General features: G+C 47.9%; 5 protein-coding genes across 5 annotated transcripts; 3 read left to right on the top strand and 2 right to left on the bottom strand.

The window, feature by feature from the left end:
- Positions 1-459: 459 nt before the first annotated feature.
- LTR84_003247 (uncharacterized protein) lies at positions 460-1,541 on the bottom strand (the record flags this gene model as incomplete). Its single annotated transcript, XM_064846842.1, has 3 exons — positions 460-1,279; positions 1,332-1,475; positions 1,537-1,541. 3 exons carry the CDS (start codon positions 1,539-1,541, stop codon positions 460-462), a joined length of 969 nt encoding a protein of 322 aa, XP_064705822.1.
- Positions 1,542-3,028: 1,487 nt separating this feature from the next.
- LTR84_003246 (uncharacterized protein) lies at positions 3,029-4,244 on the top strand (the record flags this gene model as incomplete). Its single annotated transcript, XM_064846841.1, has 2 exons — positions 3,029-3,472; positions 3,525-4,244. The coding sequence occupies 2 exons, from the start codon at positions 3,029-3,031 to the stop codon at positions 4,242-4,244; spliced, it is 1,164 nt and encodes a 387-aa protein (XP_064705821.1).
- A 1,718-nt stretch (positions 4,245-5,962) lies between these two features.
- LTR84_003245 (uncharacterized protein) lies at positions 5,963-8,702 on the top strand (the record flags this gene model as incomplete). Its single annotated transcript, XM_064846840.1, has 5 exons — positions 5,963-6,181; positions 6,227-7,366; positions 7,416-7,715; positions 7,767-8,103; positions 8,161-8,702. 5 exons carry the CDS (start codon positions 5,963-5,965, stop codon positions 8,700-8,702), a joined length of 2,538 nt encoding a protein of 845 aa, XP_064705820.1.
- A 1,534-nt stretch (positions 8,703-10,236) lies between these two features.
- Positions 10,237-11,277, top strand: LTR84_003244 (uncharacterized protein; the record flags this gene model as incomplete). The annotated part of the gene is made up of 2 exons (XM_064846839.1): positions 10,237-10,311; positions 10,381-11,277. The coding sequence occupies 2 exons, from the start codon at positions 10,237-10,239 to the stop codon at positions 11,275-11,277; spliced, it is 972 nt and encodes a 323-aa protein (XP_064705819.1).
- Positions 11,278-11,491: 214 nt separating this feature from the next.
- LTR84_003243 (uncharacterized protein) lies at positions 11,492-12,082 on the bottom strand (the record flags this gene model as incomplete). The annotated part of the gene is made up of 1 exon (XM_064846838.1): positions 11,492-12,082. The coding sequence occupies one exon, from the start codon at positions 12,080-12,082 to the stop codon at positions 11,492-11,494; it is 591 nt and encodes a 196-aa protein (XP_064705818.1).
- Positions 12,083-15,229: the final 3,147 nt, after the last annotated feature.

Here is a 15,229-nt window from a genome sequence, read left to right as displayed (position 1 = left end):
TGGCGAGACTTTCCGAAAAGCCGAATAACCGTGTCGGCAGGTGTATAAAGCACTGAAACCACTTGAAGATTACAAATGCGAGTAGGCTGATTGTGTGTGAATAACAATAAGGTAGGAAATGTTGGTCTCGAATGTGCCGCCGAACGTGGAGTGACCCACTGAGAGAAGATTCAATATAAGCGAGGTATACAAAACTTTAACGACGTGGGACGGCTCAGTCCGATTTCTGCAGTGTTATCAATCACACTATCGGGCTCAGGTCAGAAATTAGAGACCGGAAAACATCATTGTATCGCTTATTGAGGAGTAGTCATGCGCTAAACTCCCAGTGGTAGCCTTCCATCGCACCAAGTACTGTCGCTACAAGCTTGAGTAATTCACATGCCTCTGATGCGGATCTGGATGTAAATCTAAACTCCAATGCAGATGTGCTATCAAGTGTTCGGTCGCTTGTTGTACTCAAGCAGCGTTGAGATTTGCTCCCTTTCTCACCCTGCCAGCCTGTTCCCACACCCAAAGATACCTGACGGCGACAGCCAGCAGTATCATTGAGGCCTCAAGAAAAGCGGACAGAACGAAGCCTTTGTGATACTTCGGTGCCTCAACTTGCTGCCAGAAAATAAGAGGCAACCATGCCTGGAAGAAGTATGCCGCCTCGTTCATGGTCCCAACAACAATTGCCCTCTCTTCGTTGTCTCCTGAGCAGATTTCATGAGCCCATGCCATGCACAAACCAGAGATGCCAGTGCCCATGCCGGTAAGGATATAGCAAGCCCAGTGCCAACCTACTGGTATATCCCATATTGCAAGACTAGAATAGGCCACAATGCAAACGGTACCTCCGAACACGATAGGGGGCCATCGAGCACCATGGAAAATACTGTCAGACGTCCATGCATATATCAGTGTCGTGATAACTGCTACCGCCGAAGTTGCGGTCGGATATGCGTTGATTTGGGTTATTGTATACTTAGGATGTTTGGAAGCTTTGAGATATTGTGCAAAAGCAGGCTGTGAACCTCCAGCGTTGTTGAAGCAGACGTAGAGCGCGGACAAGAAGTAAATATGCCACGATTGGAAAATTCTCTTGACCTTTGCTTTCGTGTAAGGAGCGCGTTGGGCACGACCTTCAAGTTGCATCCGTTTCTTCGCGAACTCTCGTTCTTCGGGAGAAAAATACCAGACGTTGGTGATCTCCGGGACATCTGGCAACATGAAGAAGCCTGCAATTGCAATAGGGAGAGAGATCATGCCATCAACAACGAATAACCATTGCCATCTAGACGAGATTATGAACCCACTGGTACGATTGGGGATCGGAATGCACTTACCCCTTTAATCCTGCTCGACCCCCAAGATGATGCACCGAAGCCATCAGGTACCCCGAAAACATGCTACCGACAGCACCGCTGGTGTGAAATATACAAGATCGCTTTGCAAGCTCATCTTTCCGATACCAAGAACCGATAATATATCTGCCTGTGCATCAGTACGGTGACTATTAAGACGATTTTGTGACCTGGACCGGGGTCTTACTGCATTCCAGGATAAAAGGTCGACTCTGCAAGACCAATGAAGAATCTGAGTACGTAGACCGACTGAGCAGTATTGCATTGAGCCAGCATAAATGTAAGCAGCGCCCAAGTGACTTCCATACACGGAATCCATATACTCGGCCTAACACGAGTGAGAATTATGTTGGCTGGCATACCGTTAAAAATTAAGTTGCTAAGCGGTTGGGTTTGACTCAAAGACTTACAAGGAATTTCGCCCAAGACATAGCCCACTGTCCAGCATGTCTGCATGTAATTGAGCTCATTTTTGTACAAACCCAGGTCTTCTTTCATTCCTGAAACGAAGGCATTGTTGATGTTAATCTGGTCAAGGTTCTTGATGAAATACCCAAGACTAGCAAACGTGAGGACCGCGGCATCGAGCTTGAACAGAAACCTTCGTTCTTCAGGAGACTTATCGAGACTGTCCCACAAGTAGGATCTCCAACTCCGTTTTGAAGATGCTTTGATCGCGTTAGAAGGTCCTCGCTTGAAGCCAGAGAAATCATCAACAGACGACCGCAACCCATCGAGCTGGTCAGACTTGAGACTATCAGCATCGCTAAAGTGTTGGTCGTGAACTGCTATCAGAGCAGTTTCTTCACTGCGGTCTAGGCTCAAATTACTGGGCCGCGTTTCTCCTAGAAGTCGCGAGTAAACATTCCTTGTAGCATACCAAGCTTTCCAAGGACTGACTCGGAGGTTAGCGGACGATGGCATCTTATCTCCTGCTCTTGCGTGCTGGCGTTTCAATTGCTGCTTATCCTGAGACAGAGATCCCCCAGTGGGTCAAGCAACTGGCAAGCATCGCCTAACGGTAGGGTGGGTTCTTCTGACAATCTTACCAGAGGGTGGTCTGATGGACAAATCAGCATGCGCCTAATCCGACGCCCAAAAGACAATCGATTATCTCTCCAGGAAAGATTGCAGATGCAGCTGCCTGGCTTATACCTCGCAACCTCATTGAGCAGCACATTGTCATGCCGAAGCACGCAATAGTGTCACGTGACAGAACGTGCATACCAGGGTGACGAGCACTTCGTATAGTCAACAATTGATTGGATTGATAGGATCGCATGAACCGCGGGGTTGTTGCAATTCCTGGGATTAGATTTCCTGTGGTGTGTGACCCTCCCCACTGGTTCTCGGTTGATCCAGTTGTGTAGGAATCAGAAGTACTTGGGTTGTCGCCATTGAGCCTTGATTGTCGGCAGAATAGGACAGGTCCAATAAAACACAAGCAGAAAGGCACGCAATTATGCCCAAATATTCCATCATCTATCACTGCTGTTTAACAATTCAGTTGATATTGGCATATCAGTAAGCAGTCCGTGTTTAACGGTTTCACGGAGCAAACCTCGGGTGATTGTAGAAATTCCTCGCCTTTAAAAGGGAATAACTTGACCACTTTGTGAATGTACTTTGTATTCAGCGGCCAGAAAACACTCAAGAACAAGTAAAATCAAGTCCGAATCATGGCACCAGGATTAGTCGACCTACCAGCGTCTGATTATGTCGTCCAGAAGAAGGACACATTAGGACTTCCAGAGGCCACCAAAAACCGCCTCGAGAAGGCAGGTATAGATCTTTCGAATGGCTATCCATATCGACCGAACAAGCCGCTGTACCTCCAGGATGCATACAAAATTCAAGGCGATGAGCGAAAGTATGACGACGCTGGAGCCAGGGCAGACAAAGAGAAGAAGGCTTTGTTCTCCGCAGCCACCAAGGTCACCAACCTCACTGCGTATATCGGCACTGAGATTGAGGGTCTCCAGCTTAAGGATTTGACTGACCAACAAAAGGATGAGCTTGCTCTTCTGATTGCTGAGCGTAGTGTGGTGTTCTTCCGGAACCAGGAACTGACACCCCAACAACAGAAAGCTCTAGGTGAATATTGGGGAGAAGTTGAAGTACACGTAAGTGGATGAAGAACAACGTTATTTTCACAATTCGACTGACAGCTCCTAGCCACAAGTGCCACAAGTTCCAGGTGTTGAGGGTGTTACCGTGATCTGGCCCGCTTTACAAGCCACAGAATACCCTGCTAGCTTTAGAAAGCCAGGAGGAGCCTCTCGCTGGCATACCGACCTTGTCCACTTGGCCCAACCCGCTGGATATACCCACTTGCATAATGACACAGTGCCGCCAGTTGGAGGTGACACATTATGGGCTAGTGGATATGCAGCATACGAGAAGCTATCCCCTGATTTCCGGAAGTTGATTGATGGGAAACGCGCAGTGTACAGATCTGCACACACGTATCTCGATCGTGAAAATCCCACCTCAGGTCCAAAGCACATTGAGAGAACCCATCCTTTGGTTCGTGTTCACCCTGCGACGGGCTGGAAAGCACTCTGGGTCAACAGAGCGATGACTGATCGAATCGTTGGACTTGACAAGGCTGAAAGTGATGTAATTCTGGGATATCTCTATGATGTTTATGAGCACAACGTCGATATCCAAGTAAGATTTCGATGGACTCCTGGGACCAGCGCTCTGTGGGACAATCGCATCACGATCCACAACGCATCGTGGGACTATGGAGGCAACTATCCCCGTCATGGAAACCGTGTCACCACTTTGGGAGAGGTACCTTTCTTCGATCCTAGTGCACCTACACGGCGAGAAGCACTTGGCCAGCTCGGTCCCGATGAGAAGAAGGTGGATGGTATTCTAGTGGATGCTTAGCGCAGATTCTGAAATGATATATGTCTGGTCTCGAACCAATGATTCTCGTACATAGAATTGGGGCAAGTCTGGGATTACTGTGTGCTTCGATAATGGTAGCTCATGTAGCAACAGCCCAGCTGCGGTTCCAAGGCACAGCGCCTCCATGACCAAAGTCGAGCGGCGTAGGCTGACGTGATTTGGTCAGCCTTCGAGGTCGCTCTTGGCCGGCGAGGCTGGACTCCCTCTAAAAACATGAAATGTTCGCATTATTCTTGGCCGGAGGGTCAATGTCATGCTAAAGCTCGACTTGATCATGGCATAGAGTCCTGGCTGCTCTGTCCATTATTCTCAACGCTTTGTCAACCTTGATATGCCAGTAGCTCGTTGACTTTTTGAGAGTGTTTGTTAAGAAACTGGCTGCCGATTCGGGTAAGGTATATGTCAAGGTTGCTGGCGAGGTCTACCTTGAGACGGATCCTTCAGCCTTCGCCGGTCACATGTTATCTATCCTTGGCATTGTTAGGGTCGAACCACGGCACCCAGGAGACCGCCAAGGAAGTTTTACAAGGACAACAACACTGTCACCCAGACTGTAACACCAATCAAAGTTTATACCAATCATCCACTCACTCAGGACCAAACCTCATGCTTGCAGCAATCCTGCAAGTCGCCGAGCGTACCAAGAAGCTCATTGGGTGCCAAACTACACTGAAATCTATTCCTCCTTAGCTTATGCGGTTTGGCACTCAACTCAATCGATTACAGAATTTACAGAATTCGCGGATCGATCTAGCCATTGTCCAAGAGGCCTAGCCATTCACCGCCTCGATTTGTTCTTGCTCAGATCAGAACAGCATCAGATTGAATCTCACACTTCAAACTTGGAGCACGGGCAAGCTTGGACCCTACTGATCACCGAAGTGGATTATGTTCTCTATAGATCAGGCTCACGGACATTTTGATGCGAACTACGCAAGGGCTATGCTAGGACAACCGTGATGTCTGTGCTTCTAACCATTGATTTGTAGTGATCACTTTTGCCTGATTGACATGGCTCCATTTACTTCGAGATGCCGATTACATTCCAGCATGGAGGTGCTAGTGCGTTTTGAACGGGGATCTTCTTCTCTCCTTGATGCCGGAAGGCTCACCTCGGGCCTCTCTGTGAGGGTGTGGATTGTCGATGTTTGGCAAAAGTCAGCCATATTGTTAGAGAGATTTCGGACCATCAGTCTTTACCCTTTCTCGCTGTCTCTTCGTCCAAGATGTTGCACGATTCACTGCGTCGATTTCTAGTCTGAGCAATGTCTGATTGACAACAACCGGATAGCTTCGTTACGAAAACCCAGTTTTGGAAAGCAATCATTCTCATCGTATCTGATGCATGGATCGAGATCGGATCTCAGATTGCCGTGATTTCGGTACTACTCGTAGCTATCGATCTTACTTCGTCTCAATGTGCGAATCCTGACGTCGGGACTTTCTCATGGACGACCCAAGCTTTTCGGCGCTGATCCCGACCATGGCCTGTTCACAATGTCGGTGGCATGGTTCGTTCTGTGGAGACATGATCCGAGCTTATTGTTTGACTATTGTAACGGACTATTGCTGATTAGCTACTCTGTGTGGGACGTTCTTGCCTGCTGAAAAAATGATCATATATCAGTGTCTTACCGAGCTCTCAAGATACGTGAAAGCTCAGAGATACACGTGTAGCAGTCTTCGGTTCCTCAACCATGGATCCAAACACCTCCCGACATTCTTGGGGTTCGTCTCCCAGGTCTCCGACACATCCTCCAGCGGCGACTCCTGGTCCTTCACGACATTCTTGGGGTTCTTCTCATAGGGTCTCGATACAGGCCCCAGAAGCCCATGATGGCAGGCTGTCACCCGTCGCTGACGTGGAGAATTCTTCTGGAAATGAGGATGAGGCAGAGCCCATGGAGAAACAAGGCGTACGAGTAAATTGTCCTTTTGGGAAGCACTACTAATATTATCAGACATATGAAACTTCTCACAGTTACGGCACTCATCATCATCAAGGCGTACATTTCAAATGGAACCATCCCTTCAATCGGCAGTCGTATACTGAGAGCATTTTGCCAGCTAGGACTCGGACAGCCTCCACCGCGCATGAAGTTCGTCGAAGGGTCTCTCACTCTGTGAGAAGAGCTTCAACCGCTATCGTGGATGCTGTCGAGAAGCTAGACCCTCTGACCGCCACTCAGGGAAATCCGCTCGGGCTGGGCATCAACGAAATCCGAAGGGTCTCCTCGGCAGGTTATGCTGCCCCTGGGCAGTTTAATGCACGTCGGTACTCAAGAGCTGCCCACAGCTTTGACACAATCGAATCTCCAGAAAAGGCTTTGACCAATTCATCTTCTATCTCAGAAGAGTACGTTCGACAAGGGATGAGTGAGAAGGTGGAGGAGTACTCGATCCAGCGCCTTGCCGCTCATGACGACATCGAACAGCTGTCAACATTCAAACGCCTTCTTTACAGGCTTTGTCCTATTCTTGTACTTGTCACAATAGCCGCCTATTGGATTTATTTCGTTCTTCGCGTGAAGTTCACTATCGCTGCTGAAAGGTCAGCACATGAGATATACTGGATGGCATGGGCTTTCATTCTTGTCGAGCTGTTTGTATCCATTCCCATGTTGCTACACCGTCTTTGGGGTTGGCATGTTGTCGGTATGAGGAAACGCCCAAAGCTTCGTTTGGTTGGTGACGATGTACCATCTGTCGACGTTATCATAACTTGCTGTGGAGAGGACGATGACCTGGTCTTGGACACTGCAAAGGCCGCTTGTAATATCGACTATCCACTGGAAAGATTCCGGGTCATCATTTGCGATGATGGCAAGTCCAAGACTTTGCAGGAGATGACAGAGAGAACTGCTCTTACACAATTCGACAATCTTTATTACCGATCAAGACCAAAATATCCGGGAGTTCCCCACCACTTCAAAGCCGGCAATTTAAACGACGCCATGGAGGAAACGGCAAGATTGCCAGGTGGTGCTGCAAATTTCCTTGCGGCACTTGACGCCGACATGATTCCTATGAAAGATTGGCTGAGAGCACTCTTACCCCATATGCTCCAAGACCCGAAGTGCTCAATGGCTTGTCCTCCACAAGTAAGTCCCATTGTTCGAATTGGATACCCGTATCCTGACTATGTCGCAGCTTTTCTACAATGTCCCACCCGATGATCCACTTTGTCAAAGTTTGGACACTTTTGTCCACATTTCTGAGCCAATCAAAGACTCTATGGGTGTCGCTTGGTGTACTGGATCTGGGTATGTGCTAAGGAGAGCCGCTCTGCAGTCAATCGGAGGCTTCCCAATTGGTTCCCTGGCAGAGGATGTGTGCTGCTCAAGCATGCTTCTTGGCTCGGGTTGGAATACTGCTTTTGTTCATGAGCCTCTTCAATTTGGAACTGTGCCGGACTCTCTCACTAGTCACCTGAAACAACGCACACGATGGGTAATTTATGACAAGATTTTCCCTTTCTGCGATGTGACTGACAATCTCCAGACCATTGGTACTGTTCAGACGTCGTTTAAGCTACGTTTCAGCGTCTTTGGACCGCTAGTCAAGCACATGACGTTTCCTCAACGCCTCTGCGGCTTCGTCTACACGATATCATCTCTATTTACGGTATTCCTGGTCTTATCAATGTTCACTGCACCCATCGTCCTCGTTGCTGGTGGTAATCTTGTGCCATTCACCTCGATGAGTCAGCTCGTATGGTTGATACGATCGAATTTTCTGACCACAATCTTGAACCGCATCAATGAATTTATTTCTTACCTGCCTTCTGGCTACCGGACCGGCCAGAGAGATGCAAGAGCGATGATGTGGATGGCCCCATGTAAGTAGTAACCGATGTGACTATCAAGAAGAATGAGCTAACCGCAACATCTTCTAGTCCATGCCTTATCTGTCATCCGGACTTTCCTTCTGCCCAAATGGCTAGGAGGGAAGGTCGCAGTCTTCACTTCTTCCGGATCACAGAAGGCCGATCTCAATGAGCGTGATCCAAAACTTCGCGCTCCAGTGTGGCGTCGTCTTTGGGTCACCATCTGGGACTGCCAGTGTTATCTTCATCTCGTTTATATCATGTTTGTGGTCGCTGCTGTCTCAGTGAGCGTTTATTGGAATGTTACAGATGAGCGAAACAACACCACGAAGAAAATGTTGATATCGCTCCTTACACACGCAGGTTGGCCTCCTGTCATTTGGCTTACTTGCATCCTGTCTTGTTGGGTGCCAATCAACTATGCACTGTTCCCACCCGACTGCCCGGATAGACAAGATCTTCTGGATCGAGATCCGTCTACTGGTGTTGCCTACCCGAAGGAGGAGTCCAAAAAGACCAAAATAACCTGGGCTTCGTGGGCGTACGAGGCGCAGAACAGCTTCATCACTTTGTACATGACCGTTGTTTTCATTCTGTCATTCTGGCTTTGATGGATGTATGTACATCTTTATATGACACATATATATTTAGCCCTAGTGGATGCTTAGTACCTATGTATGAGAATGGTTGGAACCAATCCACTAAGAAAGTAACCAGACGAATAAATATGGGAAGATTACTGCTTTACCGAACGCACCTAAACGACTGCAGGTAATCAGGAAGTCTCAACCGAAAATTGGTGTTAAATTGGTGTCAGAACGAGATATGTTACGAGATCGATTCGGTATCTTAATGACAGTCTCCCAGCTACGATGTCTTCTTCAACCACGAGTGCTTGGGGGGCATGAAGTACATCTAGCCAAGTCGAACTCATAGGGAACGAGGGGGTCTCTAGGGTTTGAGCCCGAGTACAAAGCAATAAAACTAGAAGTACGCTAGCAATACTTGGACGTCTTGCTGATAATCTTCGATTTCTGCTCCGCATTCAAAATCGCTGAGCATAATGTTAGGAAGAATATTACCACATGAAGACTCATGACTTGATGTATGCAGATTGGCTTAGGCTTCAAAGGATGTTAGCATTGGGACTTCGCCCGCTTATACATACTGCGGTGTCCGTGGAGTATCTTCTAGTGTGTGAGAAAGGGGTACTCAGCCTTGGCTGCCGGACCGATGGCCGGTAGGGGCTCACAAATACTTAAAACAAGTGCTACTGCAAACTGCACTGAACTAAAGATGATTCCTTGTATACAAGTTGACTTCAGAACAACTGGGCGACTTTTCAAACCTGGAAGTCCGGACTGCTGCCCGCTTCTTGCTCTTGGGATGAGTCATGGTATCATCTGGGTACTTGTCCACGCTTCGTGATCTAACTACATAGGGCGTTGGTAGTACTTCAGCGCATGTATTTGGGGTTTTGATAGAACAACGCCCTTCAATATCATTACTCAATTGCTGAGTTTTGCAGAATTACTCAACGGTGTTCTTGCAGCCAAAAGTCTCGGACGAGGCCAAACATCCGAGGCAATTTCTGAATGGCAGTGCGGAGTAGAGCCATTTCTCCGAAACCTTTTGCTTCCACTGGCCAAGCTACATCTTCCTCCTGTCCATCAGGCTTCAATCGGAATACGTGGGTCGTCAGAGAGGCGATAGTTCGGCTTCGGTGGACATTGCGAAGCTTTTCAAAGGCTCAAATACTGTCAGTGATCTACTTACATAGACAAGGTCTGCCGTTGAACAGCTGGATCGATTGAAACTGTTGAAGCGGAGGTCGATAGGCGATAAAATTCTGGAGAAGCGCTCACCACCGTTGACATTCAACCCATGATGTCGAATAAGCAGCAGTCAACGCCCAGCGTGGTGCTCTTTGGCTATGATTGTAGGCATTCCTTCTGTCAAAGAACCATGTTCAAAAGCGAATGCAGACACTAACTTGGATGCTGAAAGCTTCTCCATTCACCCAAAAAGTCAGGCATGCCCTGAGAATCAAACAGATACCTTATTGTAAGTCAATAGACCAGGTTCATTGGTGCTGTTCGATATTAAGTTCGGGCATGGTCAGCTTTCATTGTTGTCCCTTCAATGATGCCACGCCCATTGTTGAAGGACAACTTCAATGTCACGTATCGCAAGATTCCAGTTTTGGCAATTAATAAAGAGGTAAGGGGCCGTTGTGAACTGTTCTGGCCCAGGCAATGCTTCATTTACTGAGTTTCAATTATCTTATAGATTTACATCGACACTTCGCTCATTCTGGAAGCTCTCGAAGCACAGTTTCCCGGCACTGAAGGATATGGCACACTATATCCAAACAACTCACTCCGACCTCTCATACGAGGTTTTGGTTCATACTGGACAGACAGACCATTCTTCCGGGTGACAACAGGATTGATCCCTGGAAGTGTGTGGCGGACGCACTTTGGTCAGGACCGAAGCAACCTGATCGGACATACACTAGATGCTGAGAAGCTCGCGCAAAAGATTCCCCTTAACCTTAGTGACCTTGATCTTCATCTCAGTATCCTGGAACCCTTGCTTCAGGATGGTAAATACTGGCTCTTCGGCACGCAGAAGCCCAGCGCCGCTGATATTGGGTTGTTTTACCAGCTGGACTGGGGAGAGAAGATCTCTCGAGGTGAGGGTGTTAATGATCTCACGGGTGGAGGAGCACCGGACGGGGATGGAGAGGGGATGCAATTGGTCTTCAATTCTGACAGATACCCGGCGCTGTCTGCATGGTTTCAGAGGTTCAAAGATTATGTCAATGCCCTACCGTCCACGGAACAACGGGTTGAAAGGGACGACGATGCGAGTATTCAGCAAATGCTCGACATGATAAGGTCAAAGGCCTTACAAGCTACAACACCCTTGATTCCTACCCCGGCTACCTCGCTCGAGAGTCTTCATCACCGCAATGGTCTCTTGTTGGGTAGTCAAGTCTCCATAGCCCCAGATGACACCGGCCGAGGAAGTCCTACGGTTGGGGACTTAATTGCCATCACAGCTGAAGAGGTGGTGATTTCCCCACAGGATATTGGTGGCAATGTGCCTTCGGTGGGGGAGATTCGTATTCACTTTCCTAGGCTTGGGTTTGTTACTCGGCCTGTTACTAAATCTAGGTTGTGAATGGTACAGATGAGTAAAATCAATTTTTCACCTACCTTACGCGCGGATATTATAAGAAATATTTCCCTTGCTTCAAGATTTCATTACTTTTCAACTCCTAATTTCATCAAGGCGTATTCCAATCGCAAAACTGCGAATAGACATAGACCCTGATCATCTCTTTAGAAGGAGCACATTAAAAGCAGTTCTCGGGCGTAGACACGAGGAATACAGACTATTCAGCCACGAGCATGCCAACCTCAAACTCTTCTTTGCGCATCTCCTCCTCAATGGCCTGGAAGTCTTCCTCTTGCAACTCCCCCAATTCTTCGAGGTTCCATGCTTCGCATTCCTCTAGCGCTTCGCACTGCTCCGCCGTGGCTCGGGGCCGCCAATATGCATGCAAGAAATCCGGAGAGTATCTGCAGAGTTGATCCCGCAAGAAGAGTCCGCAAAAGCCAGGATCGAGGTCCAAATCACAAACTTCGATTCGCTCAGGAAGCCTGATTGGAACTTCTTCCTCGCAATCTTCGCCTTCAGCAGATTCCACTTCTTCGCCGTGTTGATCTTCCATTTGGAGATTCAGACTCTTCACGTTGTCTCGAAGGAGCTCCATCATCATTTGTACTGTAGCCTCGCGTCCCGACTCGGGAAGAAACTGTCCATCTGACATTCCAGGTATATACTGGTCATCGTCAATGTCATCTTCAAAAGCTTCGAGACCCGAATTCAATTTCCAAGCCGAACAATTGTACTCACCTTGGCTTAGTCCTGACTCCTGACTCACATCATTCTTCTCAACCCCGGTTGCACAGCCGTTAGCCATACTGGTATATTTCTTTGAAACTTGGATAGACTCTGACTGTGTAATATTGCAATCCTGAAGTTAGTCTGACCTGATGAGGCCTGTGTCAGAATTGGGAGTGAGGTGAAGCAATTTTTTCGATGCTCGAGATGTTCTCAAGCCTTTCTATGAGTCCGAAGGTAGATGGTGTTTCACACTTATTGGGTGACATAATGCGAGATATTAACATTCATCCTGAATCACAGTCGATTTCAGAACAAAGCATGAATCTTTATCAACAGGAATGAAAGAGTTCATCAAACACCGGTTGTGTTGTGATATCTCTGCCTTGTCCCACAACGAACACCTTTGTCCATGGTCTCAAAGGCACAAAGAATTCCTTCGAGCGTCCTTGAATGGCTTCCGAGTCATGTCATGCCGAGCCTGCAGTACAACGAGCGAGGTGTTGCAAAGACAAAGGATGATAACACAGCAGGCTTTCTATCAGTAAGCTAGACATTTATCCTTTCGAACCTTGAAGCTCGTCGGCTTCCTGCGCTGGCTTGCCTTTCCGTGGAAGCTTCTGCCATCCCATTCCAAAGCAAGCGAAAAAGGCAGCACATGTCCCTCCAACCCCGAGATACTGCCGTGCATTTTTTTCAGCAGCAATCTAACACTTCTCTGCAGGTAACAACTTACATAGGTTGTGGTTATAGCGTGGTTGTATGCTTGTAGCACACTTGGCAGATCCGAACTCGATACAAGCGACCTGACATTAGTCGGCCCACCCGCGATAATTGCATCCACATCAATATGCAGCGTGCCGCTGTGTAAAGCAGTGCGTAGAGTATTTGAGAATATGGTTTCTCCTAGGCATATGAATATTGCCGCTCCAAGGTATTGGAAGAAGAAGATTTGAGAAGTGGCTAGTGCTACGTCGCGTGGTGGAAGCAAAGCTTGCACTGCGGTGATAGGCTTCGACACTGTCGTCAGTAACAACGTTCACTGTGCCAGATATTGACGATACCATACCATTTGTATCCCGGGCGCGCGGCCAAAGCCAATGAGGACCTGGTATCCGATCCAGGTTGCCGCTGGGATCGAAAGTCTCAACGTGGTAAGAAGTCCTCCGCCGACGGAACCAACAACAGATCCAAAAAGCGCCCATGGGGTGCAGTAGCCAATAACTTGAACTAAATCAATCAGCATACAGAGTCAGCGATTCCAAGGGTGTTTATGTCACCTACCCAGTTTGCCTACCATCACTCCAGACAAAGCTTGCGAGATTGCAGTGGGCAAGACGCTAACTCCACTCATGGTTGGTGAATCATTTTTGATGACCTGAAACCACAACGGTAGGTAGTAGGACAAAAGCATCATAGCACCATTTTGGAATGCTGAAGTGCAACACCCGAACACGACCAGATTGTTTCTCAAGAATCTGGGTGGGACCATGGCCTGCTCTCCTTTGTGAAACTCCCAGAGCACAAAGATGAGAAAATTGACGATTGCTCCACAAAAAAGTCCGATGATGGTTGACGAACTCCAGCGGTACTCGTTTCCGCCCCAGCTTATTGCAAGGAGGAGCATAGCGCAGGCAGGAGCGAATAAGGTGAATCCTCCGAGATCCAATTCCTGACTGATGATTCTCCTCAGATTTGGTCGTACTGGCTCCTTACGCATTTGCTCCGGAATGTTGATAAGCCAAAATATCAACAACACAAAGCCCCCAGCGGGTAGATTTACGTAGAAACCTATAAAAATTTAGTTAAGTATTCGAACGTTCACTTGCTTGAGCAAAAAAGACACATACACCAACGCCACGATATTTCGGTCAATGCACCGCCAATCATTGGTCCGAGAACACTGCCGATCGTTCCAAGTGTAACGGCAATTCCCACAAGTACTAGCCACAAAGTGACCCAAAATTATCACCTACGAAAGACCTTTGCATTGAAAGCTCAACTTACTTGGTCTGCTCCCCTCAGGCCCTGCCGAAGTTATTGTGATGAAAGCTCCATTTACTACTCCAGCCCCCCCAACTCCTTGCACTGCGCGTCCTCCAATAATCATATTGGAAGTGGTGGCCGAGCCAGCAAGAATCGATCCGAGGAAGAAGATGGAGAAGAATGTCATGTATGTGCCCTGGTACAATCTTTGATCAGATAGCTCGAGCAGCCTCATGGCAATGTTTTTTAGGCACCTTGATAGGAAAGTAAGTGTATAGCTTGCCGACAAGGGGTTGTAAAACACAGCTAGTTATTTGATCAGTAAGAAATCGAATGTATGGGTTGTCCCTCAGACATACGTAGAGATAAGATATGCACTTCCATACCACCCAATATCTTCCAAGGAATGGAAATGCGTGGTAATTCGGGGAACTGCCTGAGAACAAGGTAAAGTCAGTAAATATTGCTCCCAAGTATCTCTCAGAAACCTACAGTAGCGACCATAGAGCCATTTAGAGCCATCAAGAAGCCCGAGGAAAAGACTGCCGCAAAAAGAAGGTACATGGCAGCCCCAGTAGGCTTATCCGTGGCCATTCCATCACTGGTTGCAGCCGCCGTAGCGGGCTCAGTCTGCACGCTATTGTCATTTATGCTTAGAGGGGTTTGTCCAGGTAAAGTAGTAATCCGTGTGCGTGTAAGTATATCATTCTCAGGATCTCGTACCTGCCGGTTTAGGACTGTGTGTTGGGCCATTGTACTTGAATGGAGCGTAAAAGCAAAGAACTTTTGTTTGAGTCCAGTAATGTCAAGTTCGTGGGGAATTGAGAAAGTAATGCATTCATACTGCTGCTCCGATCGGAGCAGACGTCCTGCCCCCTGGCAAGGCTGGCGAGAAAATGACGCTTCCTATTGGTCTGCTCACCTGTGCTTAAGTGAACGGGAGAGATGCACTATGCCTAAGAAAGCCTAGAGCTGCTCCTTCTAGTCATCTCGGAATTCCGTATCTACTCCAATATTCACAACCACTTCAACCAGCATATCTCACTTACCCGTGTGAGGTGTCTACCCAAGGGGATTTTTGTCAGGACGATCGTCGTTTATAATTGTGGCAGGTTCGTGTTTCGGTCGAGCACCTGGGCCCTATCGTTCCAGAATGACTCAATTGACTCCACAGAGCGACGGGGAAAGCGGGCGTGTGCCGAAGGCGTGTCAGCCTTGTGCCCAATCCAAAGTCAGATGT

This window comes from Exophiala bonariae, assembly GCF_035927105.1.
Source record: "Exophiala bonariae strain CCFEE 5792 chromosome Unknown scaffold_15, whole genome shotgun sequence".
NCBI lineage: Eukaryota > Fungi > Ascomycota > Eurotiomycetes > Chaetothyriales > Herpotrichiellaceae > Exophiala > Exophiala bonariae.
This window is presented reverse-complemented; position numbering and strand designations above follow the sequence as displayed.